This window comes from Mesoplodon bidens (genome assembly GCF_964165515.1).
Source record: "Mesoplodon bidens genome assembly, chromosome: 5".
Taxonomy (NCBI): Eukaryota; Metazoa; Chordata; class Mammalia; order Artiodactyla; family Ziphiidae; genus Mesoplodon; species Mesoplodon bidens.
The window spans coordinates 68,215,351-68,239,043 of NC_138161.1; the positions used below are offsets into that span (position 1 = coordinate 68,215,351).

Genomic DNA, 23,693 nt, shown 5'->3' on the forward strand with positions numbered 1-23,693 from the left:
ATAAAAGTGAAAACAGACCAGCATTAGAGAAAATTGACAAGGCCAAAAGTTGGTTCTTTGAAAAGATTTTTTTTAAAAGTCAAATAATTTCTAGTTTAAAGTCTGATCAAGAAAATGAAGCACAAAGTGGGGAGATGTCGACCAAATAGTAGAAACTTGCAGATGGAAGATGAAAAAGTTCTGAAGATCTAACACCCAACAATGTGATTATAGTTAACAATAATGTATTACGTAGTTCAAAGTTGCTAAGAGACTAGATCTTAAATGTTCTCACCACAAAAAAGAAATTGTAATTATGTGTCATGATGGAGGTGTTAGCTAATGTTATGGTGGTAACCCTATTGCAATATATACATGTATCAAATCAACAAGTTGTACACCTTAAACTTACACAATGTTATATGTCAATTATATCTTAATTAAAAAAATAGGGATTGGGGTAGGGGTGGGTATCACTACAGAGCATACAAGCATTAAAAGGATAAAAAATGGAATATTATAATCAAGGTTATAACAAAAATTTGACATCTTCAATGAAACGGACAAAACAAAACAAAACTAAAATCCAACTGGCACAAGATGAAAAAGAAAATCTTATTAGTCTTATATCTGTAAAAGAAATTCAATTCATCATCAACTCCAGACCCAGATAGTTTCACTGGTGAATTCTTTCAAATTCTTGAGAAATAACACCAATTTTACACAAACTCTCAAATAAAAGGGAACACTCCACATCTCATTTTTTTTATGCCATAATAACCGTAATACCAAAATCTGACAAAGTACTACAAAACAAAGGAAAATCTTCATGACCAAAACAAAGACCAATATCCTTCATAAGTACGGATACAAAAATGCTTCCAAAAATAGTAGTAAATCAAATTCAGTAATATATAAAAAGGATAATACTTTATGACCAAGTTGGGTTTATCCTAACAATACAAGGTTGGTTTAATAGTCAAAAATTAAAGTACTGTACCATATGAACAGAATAAAGAAGAAAACCCATATGGTCATTTCAATAAATGCAGATAAGGCATTTGGCAAAATTTAATACCAATGCTTACCAAATTAAGAATAGAGGGTAAAGTCCTCAATCTGAAAAAGAAGATTAATGAAAACTTGAAACTAGTAACACAGCTAATGGTAAAATATGGAATACTTTCCCCTAAGATCAGGCAAAATTCAAGAAGTCCCAGTCTTACCACTTCTTTTAAACAGTGTTATGAAGGTCCTAGCCATTGCATGAAAAATAAATAAAGGCATAAAGATTAGCAAGGAGTAAGTAAAACTTGTCTTTATTTGCAGATGACATGATTGTTTTTGTAGAAAATCCTAAAGAATCTACAGAATGAGACTAGAATTAATAAAATAAATATCAAGTTCACATAAGCAAAATTCAATTGTATACTTACATAAAAGTGCAAACAGTTGGAAAGGTGAAATTAGAATAAATTCCACCCACAACAGCATTAAAAAATATGAACTATTTCAGAATAAATTTTAAAATGTGCACAACTCCTCCAACCAAAACTACAAACCATTGCTGAAAGAAATTAAAGAAGATCGTAGTAAGTGAAGAGAGATACTATACTCATGGATTGAAAAGTTCAGTAGTATTAAGATGTCAATTCTCCCTAAAGTGATCTATAGATTCAACACAATGCCAATTCAAAATCCCATCCAGCTTCTTCTTTTTTTCAAATAGAATTTGAGACAGTTGATTGTATAACTTCTGTGGAAATGCAAAGAACCTAGAATAATCAATGCAATCTTGAAAAGAAGAACAAAGTCAGAGGACTTATACTACCTGACTTCAAGACTAACTACAAACTACAGTAATGAAAACAATGTGATACAGGCAGGACCGAGCAAGCAAAGGAACTTATCACTTGTTCTCACTCTGCCCTGCTGCAGCAGGGGCCCCAATAAAGCCTTGCCTGAATTTCTTGTCTGGCCTCTAATCAATTTCCATTGATTGGGGAAGGCCAAGAACCCTGTTCAGTATCAGATTGACGGTGCTCAATGTGGGGCAGTTGTCCTCTTCCGGGGAGAGGATCTGGGCACCTCCGGGACCACTGAATGCAGCTTCCCTGTGGGTGACAAGTAGCCACCTGAACCTCTTGTTTCAATGTCACCATGTTTGGGGGGCTCCCTCTCCTGAGATGGCCATGCTGGACGACTGAGCGGGCCTGGGGATTCTGGTGGCTCCCCGCAACGAGACGTCTATCTCCATCAAGGAGGCCTGGGTGGTTCTTGACATAGCAGGTAAGAAAATCAATTTTTTAAGTGATACTGGAGCCACTTACTCTGTCCTGATCTCTCACACTGGGCCTCCTTCCTCCAAAAGCTGTAGTGTGACTGGTGTTGATGGAAAGCCTCACACCCGTTACTTCACTGGGCCTCTCACTGGCCTATGTGAACAGTGTTTGATCTCATGTACCTTTTTAGTTGGGCCTGAGTGTCCTATCCCACTACTGGGGAGAGACCTTCTGGGCTCCCTTGGAGCCATATTACAGTTAGGAGGCCCAAAGCAGCCCCTTATCTTGATTCTGACTAAGACAAATCAACTGGAAGAACAAGGGCCTATTCCCAGCCATATTCTACACACAGTAAACCCTGCAGTTTGGGACAAAGGAATCCCTGGGAAGGCTATAAATGCTCAACCTGTAAAAATTAGCCTTAAGCCAGAAGTCGCTTATTCTAACAAGAGACAGTACCCCATAAAGTTGGAAGCAAAAAAACGTTTGCGACCCCTCATACATAGATTTTTAAGACGTGGCCTCTTAGTGCTCTGTCAGTCTCCATACAGTACCCCTATTCTGCCAGTTGTTAAGCCAAACAGGGAATATCGAATGGTACAAGACCTTAGAGCAGTAAATGATGCAGTGGTCCCTATACATCCCCTTGTGGCCAATCCTTATAATATATTAGTCCAGATTCCTGGAGTGCTTGACCTCAGGGATGCCTTCTTTTGCATCCCAGTTCATCTCTCATCTCAGTATCTGTTTGCCTCTTAGTAGACTAACCCCCACTCAGGTCAAATGCAATAATACACCTGGACAGTATTGCTTCAGGGGTTTCAGGACAGCCCACACTTGTTCACCCAGGTCCTAAGAAAAGAACTAAGGGAGGGACCTTCCTGGTGGCGCAGTGGTTAAGAATCTGCCTGCCAATGCAGAGGACACGGGTTCGAGGCCTGGTCAGGGAAGACCCCACATGCCATGGAGCAACTAAGCCTGTGCGCCACAACTACTAAGCCTGTACTCTAGGGCCCGCAAGCCACAACTACTGAGCCCATGTGCCACAACTACTGAAGCCTGTGCGCCTAGAGCCCGTGCTCCACAAGAGAAGCCACCGAGTTGCTCCAGCTCGCCACAACTAGAGAAAGCACGCGCACAGCAACGAAGACCCAACGCAGCCAAAAATATAAATAAATAAATAATTTATTAAAAAAAAAAAAACTAAGGGAAATACACCTAAAAGAAGGGGCCACGCGCATCGCGATGAAGAGTGGCCCCCACTTGCCACAACTAGAGAAAGCCCTCACACAGAAACGAAGACCCAACACAGGAAAAATAAATAAATAAATAAATAAGAAGGGGCCAGTCTACAGTATGTAGATGCCATATGAATATGTAGTCCCACCATGGAGGCCTCAGATCGAAATACCATTTAAGTCCTTAATGTCCTTGGGACCCAGGGTTACAGGATCTTCTAGAAAAAAGCACAAATCTCAAAGTAACAAGTTAAATATCTGGGATATATTATAAACCCTGGAAGCAGACAGCTATCTCCAGATAGAAAAGAAGCTATATTAGAACTAAGCGCCCCAAAGACCAAAAAAAAATCCTCATACTTTCTTAGGCATGGCAGGATTTTGCAGAATTTGGATTCCAGGATTCAGGCTAATGGCTAAGCCTCTATATGAAGCCACTGAAGGCCCAGATACAGAGCCATTACTTTGGACTGGGGAACAAGAAAGGGCTTTTAATAAGATCAAACAGACCCTCACCAAAGCTTTTGCTCTGGGTCTCCCCAATTTAAAAAAGCCATTTATCTTGTACATTGCTGAAAAACAGGGGACAGCTATGGGAGTCCTTGTACAAAAGCTAGGAGAAGTTCCTCAACCTATAGGCTATTTTTCCAAACAACTCAATTCCATGGCCCAAGGTTGACATGGCTGCTTCCGGGCGGTAGCTGCCACTGCTTTATTAGTGGAAGAAGCTAACAAGCTTACCTTTAGACAACCACTGGAAGTACAGACCCCTCATCAAGTACAAAAGATTCTGGAAATTAAAGGCCACCATTAGCTAACTGGAGGCTGCCTTACTAAGTAGCAGGCTTTACTCCTTGACTCCCCAGAACTACCCTCAAAACTTGCCACACCCTCATTCTGGCTGCTCTAAGGCTGGCTGAAGGCCCAGAACTAACACATTCCTGCCTTGAAACCTTTGACTAGGTTTATGCCTGTAGGCCTGATATAACAGACCAGGCCATAGAAAACCCTGAGGAAGAATGGTTTACTGATGGCAGTAGTTTCATTACAGATGGAGTCAGGAGGGCAGGGTATGCTACTGTGAGCACTTATAGTGTTATATAAGCAAAACCTTTGCCACCTAACACTTCAGCCCAGAGGGCTGAGCTAATAGCCCTAACTTGAGCCTTAACTTTTGGGGAAGGAAAATTATAAATATATATACAGACTCAAAATATGCCTTCTGGGCTTCCCTGGTGGCGCAGTGGTTAAGAATCCGCCTGCCAGTGCAGGGGACATGGGTTCAAGCCCTGGTCTGGGAAGATCCCACATGCTGTGGAGCAACTAAGCCCGTGCGCCACAACTACTGAGCCTGCGCTCTAGACCCCGCGAGCGACAACTATTTAGCCCGCGTGCCACAACTACTGAAGCCCGCGCGCCTAGAGCCCGTGCTCCGCAACAAGAGAAGCCACCACAATGAGAAGCCCGTGCACTGCAACAAAGAGTAGTCCCTGCTCGCCGCAACTAGAGAAAGCCTGTGCACAGCAACGAAGACCCAATGCAGCCAAAAATAAATAAATAAAATGAATAAATTTTAAATATATATATATATATGCCTTCCTTGTTTTACATGCCCATGCAGCTAATCTGGAAAGAAAGAGGACTTTTAAATGCAAAAAATTCCACTGTAACATATGGGGCTGAGATATTACAACTCATAGAAGTGCTCAAAAATCAAAACTAGTAGAAGTCATTCACAGCTGTGGGCACCAAAAGGAAAATTCTCAAATTACCTAAGGGAACAGGGCAGATCGGGAGGCAAAGAAAACAGCGCTGATGCCCCTACCAGGTAGAAACCAACATTGAGAATATCTGACAACAAACCACCTGGTTTCAGCAGACAATTAACCACCAATCCTCGCTATTCAATATGGGCGTGGAAACTGAAAACTGGTTCTCCAGTTTGTTCTCTTGGATACCACAAGGTATAAAAAGCTTTCTGGGGCTTCCCTGGTGGTGCAGTGGTTGAGAGTCCGCCTGCCGATGCAGGGGACACGGGTTCATGCCCCGGTCCGGGAAGATCCCACGTGCCGCAGAGCGGCTAGGCCCGTGAGCCACGGCTGCTGAGTCTGTGCGTCCGGAGCCTGCGCTCCACAACGGGAGAGGCCACAACAGTGAGAGGCCCGCGTACCGCAAAATAAAAAAAAAAAAAAGCTTTCTGGCAGGAGGTTTTTGTTTTCTCATAACCCTTTTCTTTTCAGTCATACTGATTTAGGCTATATTTTGACTAGTACTCTGTTGTCTTCCCTATTGTTATAAACCTGTGACTAAGACTTTTCGGTCCAAGAAGGAGACCTGGGACCAACAGGTCCAGACCTTCCTTCCAGTGTAAAAATAGAGAAACATGTTGAACTTTAACCCCGAGATTAACAAAAATATACACCCAAACAGAATGGCTTCTTGGCAGGGGCAACAATGCCTCCCCTGTCAGGTCAACAGTTAAGGAAGCCCTCCCAAGGTAACCTGGTTCCTTCCCTTTCTACGCCCTTTAATGGCTATTGTTGTTTTTCTCCTTTTTAGCCCTTGTTTGTTTAATGTTTTGATTGAGTTTGTGTCTTCTAGGCTCCGACAATTTGAAGTAAGGCTCATGATGGCTCAAGGAATTCAGCCCATTCCAGCAGAAAGTGGCCCAGATCCCACAGGTCCTTGGGACAGTCAGCAAGAGACTTCTACACTGCTAGGGGCTAGGGTCTGTGGCCCCTGTCCCCTTATGCAGGAAGAAGTTTCAGAAGAAGAGACCTTCGGTCCCTTACCCCTTAAGAATAAGGGTGTAGAGTCTCTCGGGGTGGGGGGGATGAGACAGGCTGGGACCTGGGACCCTTTGCTACAGTGCTGCAGTGCTTGCACCTGGACAAACATCTCCTCCAGCAACAAAATACAAAGAAACTATATGGAACTAAAAATAACTGCATGCATGTGCAGTTGGGGCAAATTCTGGACCCAAAAGATACAAAGAGACCAAAAACACCCAACTGCCACTTTTGAAGAGCTTGGAGCAAAAACAGGGTATTGGGAGCAAAAGCAGGGTACTGAGCATATGCCACAACACCACCTTAGGGGTGGGCAAACCACCTAAGCCACCCCTCCAGCAAGACCCCTGGACACACTCCTACCCTCACCCCATATAAGGAACAAGCTCGCCTCCCCTCAGGGAGCCAGCCAGCAAGGGAACCTGTAACTTGTTCTCACTTCCCCCTGTTGCCCTAATAAAGTCTTGACTGAAAAAAAATATGATACAGGCCTAAGAATTGGCTAGACTAGACTAGAAAGCTCATAGACTAGAAAGCTCATAAATAGACCTATTAATCATTTGTTTTCAACAAAGGTACCAAAGCAATCCAATGAGGGAAGTAAAGTCTTTTTAAGAAATGGTGCAGAGACAATTGGATATCCATATAGGGAAAAAAATAAAACTTGACCCTTATCTTACACCACACACAAAAATTTACTGAGGTTCAGAGACTTAACTGTGAAAGCTAAAACTATATAGCTTGTGGAAGAAAACATAAGAGAATATCTTCATGACTTGGGGTTAAGCAAAGGTTTCACACACAGGACAAAGAAAATTATAACCAGAAAAAAAAAGATAAATAATAGACTTTATCAAAATTTTAAATGTCTGCTAATTAAAGAACATCATGAAGAAAATGGATAAGAAGCAAGCCACAGGGACTTCCCTTGTGGTGCAGTGGATAAGACTCCGCGCTCCCAATGCAGGGGGCCCAGGTTTGATCCCTGGTCAGGGAACTAGATCCCAAATGCATGCCACAAATAAGAGTTCACATGCCACACTAAGAAGCCGGTGAGCTGCAACTAAGGAGTCCACGAGCTGCAAGTAAGGAGCCCACCTGTCACAACTAAGACCTGGTGCAACCAAATAAATAAATAAATAAATATTAAAAAAGAAATTCTACTTGTAATAAAAAAAAATTCAATATGTGATATTCAATTTAAAAAAATTTAAAAAGAAAAAGAAGCAAGACACAGCATGGGAGAAAATATTTACCAAACATGCCTGATAATAAATTGGCATTCAGGATGTATAAAGAATTACTACAACTTGATAAATAGGCAAAAAAGTCAATTTTTAAAATGAGGAAATGACATGAACAGATACTTTACCAAAAGAAGATATACAAATGTCCAAGAATCTCAAGTAAACAAGTTCAACATCATTTGTCATTGGGGAGATGCAAATTGAAACCACATTGACCTACCACTACACACCCATTAAAATGGCTAAAATTTTAAAAATTGATAATACCAAATCTTAGAGAAGATGTAGAGCAACTAGAACTCTCATATATTTTAGGTGAGAGTATAAACAATATAATCACTTTGGAAGAAGATCCGGCATTTCCCTATAAAGCTAAATATATTCTTACTCTATGGCCCAGAAATTCCTCAACTAGCATTTAATGAAGACAAATGAAAACATATGTCCACACAAATACTTGTACAAGAATGTCCATAGCAGCTTAATTCATAATACCCAAAGCATAAAAAGACCAGTTATCCATCAAAAGGAAATTATAGCACAGTCATGCAAAAGGCAAATACAGTATATTCATAAAATGGAATACTTCTCAGCAATGTAAAAGAATAAATTATGATATAAATGATAATATACTTGAATCTCAAAATGTGCTGAGTGAAAGAAGTTTTCCTACAAAATAACACAAATGTATGATTACATTTATAGGATATAAAACATGCAAAATTAATCTACGGTGAAAATATAGAATATTGGTTCATCTCTGGAGGGGAGTAATGTGGTTGACTGCAAAAGGGTACTTTGTAGGGTGATATACCTTGATAGGGATTTGGGTAACGCATTTGATAAAACTCAATGAATGGTACACTTAATACCTGTACATTTCATGTTTTGTAAATCTCACTTCAAAAGAAAAAGAACTATAAACAAATAGTAAAATCTAGTCAATGATATGCATGCTGAAATATTTAGAGAAAAATGTACTGATGTCTACAACTTACTGTGAAATGTATAAAAAATTAAGATGAATTGGTAGATGGATAAATGGATAGATATATGATGAAGCAAATATAGTAAATATTAATAGAATCTAGATGTTGAGTATGCAGGTGTTCACTACAAAATTCTTTGAATTTTTGTTTTTATTTTTATTTATTTTTTGTTTTTTTAAACATCTTTATTGGAGTATAATAGCTTTACAATAGTGTGTTAGTTTCTGCTTTTTAACAAAGTGAATCAACTATACATATACATATATGCCCATATCTCCTCCCTCTTGCGTCTCCCCCCAACTCTCTCCATCCCACCCCTCTAGGTGGTCACAAAGCACCGAGATGATCTCCCTGTGCTATGAGGCTGCTTCCCACTAGCTATCTATTTTACATTTGGTAGCGTATATATGTCCATGCCACTCTCTCACTTCTTCCCAGCTTACCCTTCCCCCTTCCCGTGTCCTCAAGTCCATTCTCTTCCTGTCCTGCCCCTACATTCTTCAGAACCATTGTTTTTTTTTTAGGAGCTGGAGGAGTCAGGCTCCCGGACTCCAGACTATACTACAAAGCTACAGTAATCAAGACAGTGTGGTACTGGCACAAAAACAGAAATATAGATAAATGGAACAGGATAGAAAGCCTAGAGATAAACCCACGCACATATGGTCACCTTATTTTTGATAAAGGAGGCAAGAATATACAATGGAGAAAAGACAGCCTCTTCAATAAGTGGTGCTGGGAAAACTGAACAGCTGCATGTAAAAGAATGAAATTAGAACATTCCCTAACACCATACACAAAAATAAACTCAAAATGGATTAAACACATAAATGTAAGGCCAGACACTATCAAACTCTTAGAAGAAAACATAGGTCCAACACCCTATGACATAAATCACAGCAAGATATTTTTTGACCCACCTCCTAGAGAAATGGAAATAAAAACAAAAATAAACAAATGGGACCAAAGGAAACTTCAAAGCTTTTGCACAGCAAAGGAAACCATAAACAAGACCAAAAGACAACCCTCAGAATGGGAGAAAATATTTGCAAATGAAACAACTGACAAAGGATTAATCTCTAAAATTTACAAGCAGCTCGTGCAGCTCAATATCAAAAAAAGAAACAACCCAATCCAAAAATGGGCAGAAGACCTAAATAGACATTTCTCCAAAGAAGATATACAGATTGCCAACAAACATATGAAAGGATGCTCAACATCACTGATCATTAGAGAAATGCTAATCAAAACTACAGTGAGGTATCATCTCACACATGTCAGAATGGCCATCATCAAAAAAATCTACAAACAATAAATGCTGGAAGGGTGTGGAGAAAAGGGAACCCTCTTGTACTGCTGGTGGGAATGTAAACTGATACAGCCACTATGGAGAACAGTATGGAGGTTCCTTAAAAAACTAAAAATAGAACTACCATACGACCCAGCAATCCCACTACCGGGCATATATCCTGAGAAAACCATAATTCAAAAAGAGTCATGTACCACAATGTTGCAGCTCTATTTACAAGAGCCAGGACATGGAAGCAACCTAAGTGCCCACTGACAGATGAATGTATAAAGAAGATGTGGCACATATATGCAGTGGAATATTATTCAGCCATAAAAAGAAACAAAATTGAGTTATTTGTAGTGAGGTGGATGTACCTAGAGTCTGTCATACAGAATGAAGTAAGTCAGAAAGAGAAAAACAAATTCTGTATGCTAACACATATATATGGAATCTGAATTTTTTAGAGTTGCTGAAAAATGTCTTAACAAAACACTGGAGGAAAAAGTTGAGAAAGGGAGAATAGAAGAGATTGGAAAGCCTAGATGCCAAAAACCAGGAAGCAAAAATTTTTATCCGTGCACAGTACTGCCCAGGAACTATGGGACTCTGCTGACCAATATATGTCAGTTTGGAAGGGTATAATCTTATAATGGAGATGAATTAATCCAGTTATCCCAGCTTGACACTAGTTAATTAAGTTCATCAAACTAACTCTCCTTGTTCTGATATTCAAGCTCAATAATATGATTAAATGACCAAAATCAATAATATAATTAAATGATTAAAATTTAAATGATTAATATCTAGCTCCCTGGAGACTTTTATAGAGAGCAGAGAGAATATACTGGCCAATGAACAGGAAATTAAACTTTTTACTGTTAACTGATTAATGTGGGCATTATGATTTCTACAACAGACTTTTAAGTTTGGTTAGACTGAATTGTATACTTTAAACCTGATCAAATCTCGGTCTACCAAAAACAAAATTGATTTCTCAACTGGGAAAGCTGATTATAAGATTAAAATTAATGACTCATCTCCAATACAGAGTTCTAAGACCTTAGAATTAGAAAGGCTCTTGAGGTTATGCTGCTCATTGTCTACTTTTTTCTCATTATTCATTGTTGGGACACTACTATCTTTCATGATTCCTTTCAAATAGAATTGGCTCCAAAAAAGCATTTTATCAGGCAGAAAAGAGAGAAGGCTTATACTGCTTTATGGAATAAATTCTATTAGAACACCCAAGTATAGATACAGCAAAGACAAATAGATCATATTCATAAGAAGTACACATTTAGGGCTTCCCTGGTGGCGCAGTGGTTGAGAGTCCGCCTGCCGATGCAGGGGACACGGGTTCGTGCCCCAGTCCAGGAAGATCCCACATGCCGCAGAGCAGCTGGGCCCGTGAGCCATGGCCGCTGAGCCTGCGCGTCCGGAGCCTGTGCTCCACAATGGGAGAGGCCACAACAGTGAGAGGCCCGCGTACCGCAAAAAAAAAAAAAAAAAAAAAAAAAAAGAAGTACACATTTAATTACCTGTGTGCCCTCATTAGAAACATCTGGCAAAGAAGTCTGAGATGCTATTTCATGTTTTAGCAATGTTGCCTTATTTAGAAATTGGTTGATTTCTTCGGATTTTTCCTGGAGTTGATCTAAGGAAAAGAAAATAAAATTGAAATGATCTTTGCCTCAAGCCTGAAACTTAGTGAGTTATCTTCTAGGGATACACCATATGCTGTTTATTCTAGTTCAGTTATCTTAATTAAAATTACGATGCCAATACCAACATTTTATAAATTGTTTAAATGCTCTCAAGGACCAAAGGAAATCTCAGTAAACCTCCTTCAAAGGTAAAATAAAACAGGTCTAGGTATTTTTTTAAAAAGTCATTTTTCCTTTCCCCCTTGAAAATGCCCTTAGTGTTTTTTATTTTATTTTCTTCACTCTCCACATAAGCATTATAAATCCTACTGAGATTCTACAGCACAGTTTTAAACATGAACATGGTTCAATTAAGAGAACAGCATGCTCATGTAACATACTGTTCCCATGTAATGTCCCTTAAGGCTTTCTGGTTAATGTTCAGCTCTCTTCAATACAGATCTTCAATTTAATGCTTTCTAAAATCTTTCCTGTATGCCAATCTTTTAGAATTAAACTAAATCAGAGGCATGTATTACTTTAATAATAACACATTTAAAAAAATAAGTTTTCTTTAAACCTCCTTAAAGGATAAAAGTTTTCTTTAAAAAGAAATTTTCAGCTATAAGAAAAGCATTCAGATCCATCTTTAGAAGTAAAGATGACTCCACGCAATTCAGTCTCCCTACCTTTGCAGCTTGATCTGGCCTGAGTTTTCCACAAATTAATTCAAATCCTACTCATTTCAGTCAGTGAACCCTTCAGACCACAGTTATGTTTCACATAGGGTTCTTTTTAATGTCTGACACATTACTATCAATAGTTTTTAGTACTATAATAATAATTTTATTAAAGCCAGATTATAACTTCAGTCAGAGATGGGAGAAATGCAACAAAGAGTTCAGAAGAGACACCTTTCTTAATCATTCTATTCATTCAATTGGTTTAAGCAAATGATGTCACTAAGAGATCCCTGAAATTTTAAAGGGATGCTAGACAAATGGGCTTCAAATGCAATCAAATACTGACCTTCCAGCTGCTGAATGACCTGAGCTGAAAGAGCTGCCTGTTCACTCTTATCTTGGAGAAGCTTTGAATTTTGATCCTTTAGGGCATCACAGGCAGAGTGCAGCTCTTGTTCAGTCTTTTGAAGACTCAAAATGTGAGAGGTCTTCTCTGCCATTTCTGTTTTGTGCTTCTGCTCCAAAGCACTGTACCGGGACTGCAGTTCAGCCTGGGCTTGACCTGCCTGCTCAAGCTGTTCTAGAAGATGATGCATTTCTTCCTGCAGGTTATGGAAAGATAGCTTTCTCTCTGACACTTCAAGTTCCATCTTTTCCATCAGAATCTTGGACTCCTGTCTTTCTGTTTCTATAGTATTCCTTAAAGTACTCTGCTCAGCTTCTATCTGCTGTAACTGCTGGGAGAAAATCTAAGAAAAAAAGACAAAGCCTCATGAACCATAAATTCATTCTTTCATTTCAATAAGCATAGTGAACAGCCTCTTCTAGGTGAAGCCCAGGCCTAGACACTCAGGACCAAACCTACAATTCCATAAGACCCTTTGTTTTTGCTTCTTGATACTTTTGACAGTTTCTATTCATATATATATTTATTTGTGTCATTAGCTTTTCACTTATGTGTCTCCCAATACAAAATTAGTTCAATAAGGAAAGGGACTGTGTCTGTTTTATCATCACTGTTCTCCAGCATCTAGCATAATATCTGGCATACTGAGTACGTGGTACTCAATAAATACTGAATAAATGGATCCAGTCCCTGCCCTCAAGGAACTCAGAGTTCAGTGGGAGAGTCACACTTAAACAGATCATTATAATACAAAATATTAGAGGCCATGAGAGAGATACTTATAAGGTACTAAAAGGAGCAGAGAAGGGAAACTTACCATAAAGTCACACGTATGTAACTATCTCCATAGTACCTATCTAGTAAGTAGCACAACTAGGATTTGAACCTGACTAACCAATGACAGCCAGAAAGGGGACTCAGGGTCAGGGTATGGGTTCTGTTAGAACTGGAGATATGGGAACATGTTTCTATGCAAGAAAGACAGTCGTTCTCAAGGAGAGTTGAAAATTAAGAAGAAAGGATATGACTTTCTCCAGCAGCATGCAGGACCCAGATGAACAAGCAGAGAATGTGGACCATAGCACTGATTCCACATTAGGATTTGGCTCCCTGGATGTGAAGGGGCAGGGACATAGGGCATCCAAGGGCTGGTAAAGGAGTAGTCCAAATGGTCAGTCGCAGATCTATAGCAGATAAGGAAAGGAGCGAGGCCAAGAAAGAACCAACATACCAGAGCAACACATGAAAGGATCAAGGAATCTTAATAAGAATGAAAGTCAGGACAGCCCAAGAAAGGGAATGACAGGATGGGCTACAGTCAGGGAATAGGATACCTGAGTTTAAGATTTTAGAACATCAGCATCCTTAATCACTTTAAATTTAAGGGAATATTGCATGGTGGGATTATTTCAAACCAACATAAAGTTAAACAACAAAACAAACAAAGAAGGGACAGTACATAAAGCACAAGAACCACTGAAGACAGAGAAGGGGTAAACTGACAGAAAAGAAACTCCTTAGAGGAAAATATGACATTCTAAAGAAACTAGGACCCTAGACCTAAAATCACAAAGGAAAAGAGCAACAATAAAAGATGTGAAATGTAAGCCTCATGAGGGAAGGAACTGTATATATTTTGCTCATCATAGTATCACCACCACTTAAGCACAGGGAATTTGTTGAAAGAATGAATAAATGGCATCAGTTCTCTGAAGGCTTCTAACAGGATTTTATACCTGCTGCCTGGCAAACTAAAGTGGAAATGAATACTCCCAAGGCAGGTAGTAGAGATCACAAGGCAGTACCTGGTTTCTCTGTTCGGCAGCAGTCAGCTCCTGTTGCAGCAGGTCCACAACCTGAGTACGGCCCAACAAGGCTTCTTCATGCTCCTCAAGCTTCCTCTGCAGCACCCTCAATTTCTGAGAAGAAAACGTTTAGACATAATGTGCTAACACATGAGCATCATTATCTGCTTACCTTTCAAAATGTCAGGTAGACTTGTGTACTTAAAGATTTTTAGATGTTGAGGATGACAGATTAAAGGGTCGGACACCAGCATGCCATGCTTCCCATCCAGCAGCAACAAAGAATCTCCAAAAATGTCTTCTTCAGAGCACCAACAACAACCAAACTGACACAAGGAAGTCCCTGAATTAGGGAGCCTTTTTCATAATCAGATATTTATTACACATATCCACTTTTAAAATTATATAGTCATGTCCTGTACCTAAATAACATAGGTACACATATATCCCACTCACCAAAGAGAATATTCTCTATAGGCAAGAACCATTTCTCTTCTAGTTTCATGCATGGGACAGGCACTTGATAAACATTTGTTGAATGTATAAGTCAACAATACACGTATATATTAATATTCTACTTTAAAAAGTGCTATATAAATTAACTTTATTTAGTGGTATATTCTGAAGGATTGCCTAGAACTTGGAAGAAGTTTTCACTCAAAAACAATTAAATGAATCAGCCATGAAATACCACTGGAGTGCCTTTGGGTACCACACTGCACTACATACTAAACAGAAACAGATACTTTTGAGTTAGTAGATGATAAACTTAAAAACAATGAAGCCAATTTTCAAAAATAACTCAATGAATTGAAAATAATGAATGAGTTAATAAAAGACCTTATGGCTTCAAAATCACTGCTTTTTATCTTTAAATTTTCTAAAGTTTAAAACTGACTTCATTGTTTTTGAAGCTTTGGATCAGGTTTTCAAGGCACAAAAGTAGCTACAATCAGCAAACTAAAGAGAAACCAATTTCTGACTACCACATACGTTTGCCAATTAAACTGAGCTTTTGAGTAGTGACAACCTGATTAGAGGGGTAAGAGGCAAGGTAAGGGAAAATAAATAAGCAATATGCAACAGAAGAGAAGAACACCAAAAAGAAGGCAATTAATGAGCAAACCCAGACCAAGTGAAAAGCAGTGGGTAAGGGTGGAAAAGTGGCTGTGATAACTTAATTAAATGTTAACCAAAACTACAATCATTCTACTAAGTTTTAGCAACACACCTGTTGCATCTCTGTTTCCACATCTGCCTGGGTTACTAACTGAAGAAGCTCATCTTCATGAAGACGAACTTGTGTCTCAAAGCGGGCATCTTTCTCTCGGACCACCTGCTGCATGGAACTCAACTGAAGACACACACCAGAGAAACTATACAAGTTACACTCCCAGAATATCGCACAAACAAAACTCACAGACTATTCTCCAAACACAGACACTGAGAATTGATAGACAATAAGGTTTTCAGATTAAATTTTGAGTGCCAAGGATGAGAATTCTGGAAGAGAGATAGGCTTTGATGCTAACTTCGGAATGAGAGGGAAAGCCTACCATCAAATTCAGAAGTCAGCCTAAACATAAGTTTTGAATAAAAACTGTATTTGCATGGTTAATAGAAGTGTTTAAATATACAAGAGGTATATTTTTAAAAGATCTAAGGAGATTAGAATATTAAAGGTACAAAGTTAGATTCCTGTTAAGCCCTAGACAATTCTTTGAACATCACACTCACGCTCAAAAACTTTCAGTGAAATTCTCATGCCCTATAAATATAAACTTCAAACTAATGTATCTTTTACTCAAGATTCTCTACAACTGGAAATACAAATCTTTCTTTCAGATCTCATTTTCAAAGAATTGCTTCTACCAAAGAACTCGGTATATTTCCATTCAAATCCACACCACCTCCCCAGACAGCTATTTTCAACTGTCATTACTTTCAGGTTTCTAGATCACCCTCATTTGTAACTGGCTCTTAACAAAATGAAATGGAAATAAATTGACTGGTTGTGAGTTGCTCGGTAGCAGTGTTTCTGTTTTGTTCATAGGTTTTTTGTGTGTGTGTGTATGTGCGCGTGCGCACCTGCTTATTCATTTCCTTAAGATCTGTGGTTAAGGGCTTCCCTGGTGGCGCAGTGGTTGAGAGTCCGCCTGCCGATGCAGGGGACACGGGTTCGTGCCCCTATCCCGGAAGATCCCACATGCCGCGGAGCGGCTGGGCCCGCGAGCCATGGCCGCGGAGCCTGTGTGTCCGGAGCCTGTGCTCCGCAACGGGAGAGGCCACAGCAGTGAGAGGCCCGCGTACAGCAAAAAAAAAAAAAAAAAAAAAAAAAAAAGATCTGTGGTTAAGCATGCCAAACAGCTCTTCGCGTGTCCATTTTGCACAGGTCCTTCAACTATTGTTGATTTTTCAATTTGTGACACCTTGAACCAACCTTGGCTCTCCTTCTAGGTAGGAGAAAAAAAATCTTCATAATATCTTTGATTATCTGAATTCTGAAATCACTATGAATTTGAAATCCTGTGTTTCAAATGTATAGGCATTGGAGTCCTTCATGAGCCAAACACATCTACACATCCTTTCCCATAAATGTACCATATTCTTTTTCCTGAGACTTTGCTTACACCACTCCCCACAATTGGAACACCTTTCCCCACCTTGTTGAAACTATATTATCTATCCATCATAGTTTTACCTAAATCCTGAGTCTTCCATGTAACCTTCCTTGGTTGTCACATGCAAGTAACCCCTTTCACCTCTCAAAATACTTTCAGTTTGTATTGTTGCTTGCGATGCACAATCTGAATGGCTTGTATTACGATGGATTTGTTAATTCACATAAATGTATTAACGGATCCATCACTGTGTGTGTGTGTGTGTGTGTGTGTGTATCTTGGCTTGCCATGTTTTAAGCCACTCGGTAAAAATATTTTGTATTTCTCCATCCTACACTGTACAAAAAAGGACACAATAAAAGCTAATAGGTAAAACTAAGGATTTTAGGATATCCAGTTTTAAATGTATACACAGCAGTAGGTCATCCATAGACAGAGAGCACCACTAATACTACAAGTTATCAATAAACACCAAACACCCAATGGATAAGATTAGCTATTATACAAAGGCACTTGAGGGAAAAAAGAAAAAAAAATGTTTCTTAAGTCAAAAGCATTCCCAAAGGAAAAATATGAGTGGGTGGTCAAACTGGAAATTTAGAAAAATAGAGAGAAAGAGTTGAGGATGCCAGTCCAAACAGTCTGGTCCTGGTAGCAGAAAAAACTATGAAGAAGAAAGTCACATACTGGTGCCTTTTAACATTGAATCACACAACCTATACCACTTTCTCATTACATAATCACTAAGTAATCTTCTGACTATAACTTAACTTATCATTAAGATTTTACTATAAAGAAATAATGGACCTAATCACTTGTATTTCTTTTGGTTTATCTAGCAGTCTCTTTTGAACTTAGCATAAGCTCATTCCTTCCTAAAAGACAGAGTCTCTGTGTGCTATTAAAACCAAGTTTCTGGGCCTGTAGAACTAAGAAACAGCCATAAATTAAGCTATGGGTGTATTCATCAAGGTAAATAACACTTCTAATTTCTTCTACTACCACACCCTTCTAATTTCTACTGTAATATTCTAGCTACTATACTTCCATCTACTAAAGTTTTAAAAATAGACTGTCTGAACTGACTTGTCATGTAATAATCTTAAACTTTCATGATTCTTTATTCTAATGATTCTGAGGTACCTTCCACCCTACCTGAGCAGCTTGCTCTGCCTGTGTCTGGCTGAGCTGGGTTTGCAAAGTGCTAATGAGTTCCTCCTTCTCTTGGAGCTGTTTCTTCATCATTAAAAATTCTTCCATCTCTGTTGAACTCTTAGCAAACTGAAGACATAGAAGAAAAAATATTTAAGCAAAAGAATTGGCACTCTTAATTCTTGGACCTCCTTTTCTCATTTTCCCTAAATACCTACCAATATCCTTTTAATTTCTACTTAACACTGAAGGGAATTGCATGTACTGTGTTTTTTTTTTTAATTATCAAAATTATTTGTCAGAGGAAAACAGAAACAATAGCAGCAGTTGTTCAGTTTCTCTGAATCCTCACAAAGAACCAGACAGTACAACTAGATAATAAAATCAAAAACCCATGGACAATATTTACAATAAATTAGGAAGGTAGTACTACAAACCCCAAAATACAAGTAGGTAGAGACAAGCCACCAAAAGACTCTGGTATTAGAGTCTGTACAATAGGAAGAAGGCAGCAACAGAGCAACATCTGATGGTCTTGAGAACAGGAAAACCCGCAAATAGCTAGTAAATTCTTATTGGAAAGCACAGTTGGCCAATCTTAGAACAGCTTAAATTGGCAGGGCTGTCCCATTCTCCAATACTGGCTGAATGAAAGGGGTCCACAGTAAAAAGGACAAAAGTGCTAGAACAATCTGGCCCAGCTGAAGTCTCAAAACTAACTCATCAGGGCTGCTTTCCAAGACACCAACTGCACCAAGAAAAGACTTCTAGGTGTGAAATAGAAATTAAACAGAATAGGGATAACAGAAATAGAAGACAAAGGGCTATACACGTGCTATAATATTCATTATCAACTATGATATATTCATATATCAATTCATGTGGCTATCAAGGGCTTGAAATATGCTTAATGTAAATGAGAAATTTAATTATTAATATTATTTAATTTTAATTAACTTAAGTATAAATTATTTTTCCATTAAATACAATTGTGTTTTGGTATGATTATATTTCACTTTACTTGTTGCATCACATAATATACTGCTGAATTGTTGTGCAAGTAGTAAGTGTGCATATTGCTCCTAGTGTTACAATAAACATACCAGCTATCTAGCCAGTGGCAATGGATTGATTCCATTTAAATAATTTTTTTCCTACACACCTATGTGATGTGTTTATTAGAATACTTTATGCAGAGAGCATGAATAACAGTTGATACCTATGTAAATCATAATTGGTAATTAAAATATAAATACTTATATTTATTGAATTATTTTTCTAGTTCAAAAATAAGTATAGACACACTTTTAAGTTTAAAATAAAGGTGTACTACCGATACATAGTTCATTCCTTTTTATTTCTAAGTAGTATTCCATTGTGTGTTTAAATATTCTCCTGTTGATAGACATGTTGTTTCAAGTTTTCGGTTTCACAAGTAAAGCTGCTCTGAACATGCATATACAAGTCTTTATGTGGACACGTGCTTTCATTTCTCACAGATGTAGCTTTAAAGACGATATGCTTTTCAAAGTCAAATTAACAATTCTAAGTAATTAACCAGTTTCTAAACATGGATGCAAATATTAAGGGAAAATGATGTTTCAGCACTCAGTTCAGTTATTAGAAAGTTTCTATATATGTATGGAACAACTTGAGTATATGAATCTATTTTCTCAACTGGAAATTTTATGAAATCTAAACACAGATGAAGTACTTCCAATGAAAATTTAGCATCCAAATTGATATATAATATAAAATACACACCAAATTTCAGACTTAGTGCAAAAAAAGATTATAAATTTACACAAAAATAATTTTATATTAATGTTAAAAGTATATTTTTAATAAATTGACCTAAATGAAATATATTGTTAAAATTAAGTTTACCTGTTTCTTCTTTACCTTTTGTAATGTAGCTGCTAAAAAATTTTAAATTATACACATGACCCACATTATATTACTACTGAGCAAATTTGGTATAGACCAGAGTGAAGGGCAGGAAGAAGAAAGCCAGGAAATCTCAGAAATCCACCTGCCTTATCTTTGAACACAACACAAAAACAACAAAAGAAAAAAGTCTGTTAAATAAAAAAAGTTTTCCTGAATCAAGCCTCCTTCTAAAAGTTTAGGAAAATTAATTTCACACAAAAATAAGAAACATAAAATGATCAAGGTCAAATCCCATCCAAAGTTATTATTTAAAAAAAAGAAAACTAAGGAGCAGGTGAGAAAAGCATACCATAGGCATGCTCAAAAAACAAATCGAATATGGATACCAAAGGGGGAAGTGGGGATGGGATGGATTGTGAGATTGGGATTGACATATATACACTACTATGTATAAAATAGATAACTAATGAGAACCGACTGTATAGCATAGGGAACTCTACTAGGTGCTCTGTGGTGACCTAAATGGGAAGGAAATCCAAAAAAGAGGGAATATAAGTATACATATAGCTTATTCACTTTGCTGTAGAAACTAACACTACATTGTAAAGCAACTATACTCCAATAAAAGTAATTAATTTTTAAAAAATCAAAATTGCAATTTATTTCAACAGGTGTTAAGAAAAATTAAGAAAATTATACAAGACATGAAAGAATAAAATTAAAAAATGAGAATTAGAAAAACTCAGAAATGAGGTGACAGAATTCAGGAAAAATTTGATTCTGCTGAATCAAAATGAATTCTGAAAATTCATTTCAGAAAAGAGCACAAAACAAGAAGGAACACAAAAGTAAATAAACATAAAATAGAATGCCTTAAATAAAATAAGAAGAAAAAAAGAAGAAACTTTTGAAATGAAGAGGTAAAAAGGAACCAAAAGTGACAAAATGGAAGATAATCAAAGATGGAACATATGGATACTAGAAGTCCCCAAAGAAGAAAACAGACTAAATACTACAGCTATATAATTCAAGAAAACTCTTCAGAAATAAAAATGTGCAATACCAAATATTGAAAAAGCATACTGGGTATCTACAAATATCAACCATGGATGACAAACACCAATGCACAGTCTAGTAAAATTACTAGATTTAGTGGGGAAGGAAGGAAGGGAGGAAAGAGAAGGAAAAGGAAGAAGGAAGGAAGGAAAGTGACAGATTCATAGACAAATATTATAGAACTAATGTTATTAGTCATATAATAATCCATTGGGCTTTTAGTGATTTGTTAACTTAATGATTATGAGGTGATTTACACCCTTACCTGTGTAGCTTGCTCTGCCTGTGCCTGGCTAAGCTGGGCTTGCAAACTGCTTATTAGTTCCTCCTTCTCCTGGAGTTTATGTTTTATCTTGTCTACTTCCATCTCTTCTTCTGTAGAACTCTTGTCATGCTGAAAATGCAGGAGATAAAGTCATTTAAATAAAAGAATCTAATTTGCCCTATACAGCCATTTGATTATAGTGTTATCCAACTGATGGGAGCAAAAAATAACACCTGACCTAACAACAAGGAATGAATCTTAGAGTTTTCCAGTTTCAGTATGGCCAAGTAGTTCCTATTAGAACCATCCTCCCTCAGATAACCACTATAAACTGAACAATATAGAAAAACAGCTATCTGAAAATGCTGGAGAGCAACCAAAAGCAGGAAGATACCAGAGGGGAGCCAATACTTGGAAGAAATGGCACCATGTTTCCCATTTTTATAGTTTTTAGTCTGAGGACAAAACCAGTCAGTGACATACAGGACTAAAACATAACAGAAAACTCAGTCTCACTGCCTTGAAGAACAAGAGGACAGAATTCAGGAAAACAAAGCTGCTAAGTGAGGGGCAAAGCATCATAAAAGAGACAGTGGCAGGGAGGGGGGAGGAATTCAAACATTTCAATAATCTATTTTTTCCCAAAATCTCTTCCTTCGACTGAACCAGATTCTACCTCCCATCTGAAGTCACCACCAGCCTCTACCCCCCAAAATGAACCTAGCCTGCTTATTGGAACCACACAGAATAATTTTACACTTTCTTCCACATAATAGTCAAGTATCTGAGGATTGCCATCATTTCTTCAACTACACTTTCCAGAGACTATCAAGCTCTGTCATGGGTATACAATAGTTAAAGAGCTACTGTGACTGATTGCTGGAACTTAGAAATCATTTAATCCAACCCTTTTATTTAACAGAGGAAGGAAATGAAGCTACAAGATGCTAATTTGTTTAAGGTCTCAGAGCTTTAAAAAAAAAAGGTAGAGTATAAAATGGATGATTTAAAAATCTAACAACATAGCAGAGGGAAAAAGTTAAAAGAAACAAAGCCACATGGGGAGAGACAGGTTGGTGTTACCACAGCCAGGGGGAAGAAAGAATAATGAGAGGAAAAAAACAAAAAGTAAGAAAAGAAGAATCAACATGAATACATTAGTTGAGAAGAGTAAGAGAAGATTATAAAATAAGCTTTGAGAAGTTAAATAAGGCTATCAATTCAGGAAAAGTAGTATCTTCTGAGCATTACACCCAGGAAGGAAAGACGAACCACAGTACTAGTGAGCTAACTAGTGACCCCAAAGGTTGTGCCTAGAGAATTGATTAAAATCTCATTTCCCAAGAACTAAAATCATTGTGAATAAGAATACTAGTGGGTCAAAAAATAAAACAGGGTGAAATCTAAGAAAAAATTAAAAGGTTTCTTACATAGAGTTACATCTAAGCTAACTGGTAATGTGTACTGTGATGTGCTGGCCTCTCTGTATTCTATTCCAAACTCTCCAAACAACTGAAGTTTCTTGTTCTCTAACTAGCTGGCTGAATGTGAATATTTGGGGTTTAACCATAGAGGAAAGGTAATAAGAACAAGTATTAGGACAATGCTCTATTCCTCAAAAGGCATAGGCACTTTCCTCACTCCTCTCTCCATCCCCAACCTTGAACGTTTTTGTTGGTGGCAGTCATAAACCTACAGAGCATCACTTAGAGGAGCCCAAAGTAATCTAGCTGATTAAGCCCACAATGCATGAAACTTTAATATACTATTATGTGGCCATATAAAGACAAAGAATATTCTGTATCAAGTCACTGAACTAAAGAATTTCAGAGGTGGGAGAAACCTTACAGTTCACCTAGTTTAATCTTCTAACTAAAGATAAAACTCCTCCAAAAGCTATGTGCCTCTCCTACTTAAATGCCTCAATTTAATTTTTTTTTCTTCCTGTTAGCCTTCTTAACTCCCTGAAAGTCTAGGTCACAACTAATATTTAATTTCCATATTTTCTGTTGGCCTTTTATTCTGTGTTTGGCCCATAGCCCAGCTAGACTGCAAGCTCAAAAAGAAAGGACGGTATTGGGGACTTCCCTGGTGGTCCAGTGGCTAAGACACTGAGCTCGCAATGGAGGGGGCCTGGGTTCAATCCCTGGTCAGGGAACTAGATCCCACATGTCACAACTAAGAGTTTGCATGCCACAACTAAAGATCCTGCATGCCGCAAATAAAAGATCCCGCATGCCACAACGAAGATCCCATGTGTTGCAACTAAGACCCAGCACAGCCAAATAAATAAATATTTTTTTTTTTAAAAAAAAGGACTGCATTGGGCTTCCCTGGTGGCGCAGTGGTTGAGAGTC

General features: G+C 38.0%; 1 protein-coding gene across 14 annotated transcripts in view; it reads right to left on the reverse strand.

The window, feature by feature from the left end:
* The window catches only part of GOLGB1 (golgin B1), a 92,694-nt gene that overhangs the window by 41,791 nt on the left and 27,210 nt on the right, over positions 1 to 23,693 (reverse strand). For 6 of the 14 annotated variants that reach the window (XM_081234288.1, XM_081234291.1, XM_081234282.1 and 3 more), the window contains 6 exons: positions 21,337 to 21,465; positions 18,129 to 18,254; positions 15,584 to 15,706; positions 14,353 to 14,466; positions 12,488 to 12,890; positions 11,354 to 11,469 (listed from right to left, as the gene is read on the reverse strand). In XM_081234288.1, the coding sequence (XP_081090414.1) occupies positions 11,354 to 11,469; positions 12,488 to 12,890; positions 14,353 to 14,466; positions 15,584 to 15,706; positions 18,129 to 18,254; positions 21,337 to 21,465 (1,011 nt within the window). The remainder of the gene's footprint in view (positions 1 to 11,353; positions 11,470 to 12,487; positions 12,891 to 14,352; positions 14,467 to 15,583; positions 15,707 to 18,128; positions 18,255 to 21,336; positions 21,466 to 23,693) is intronic. The other 8 variants (XM_081234294.1, XM_081234292.1, XM_081234285.1 and 5 more) reach the window with 5 other exon arrangements.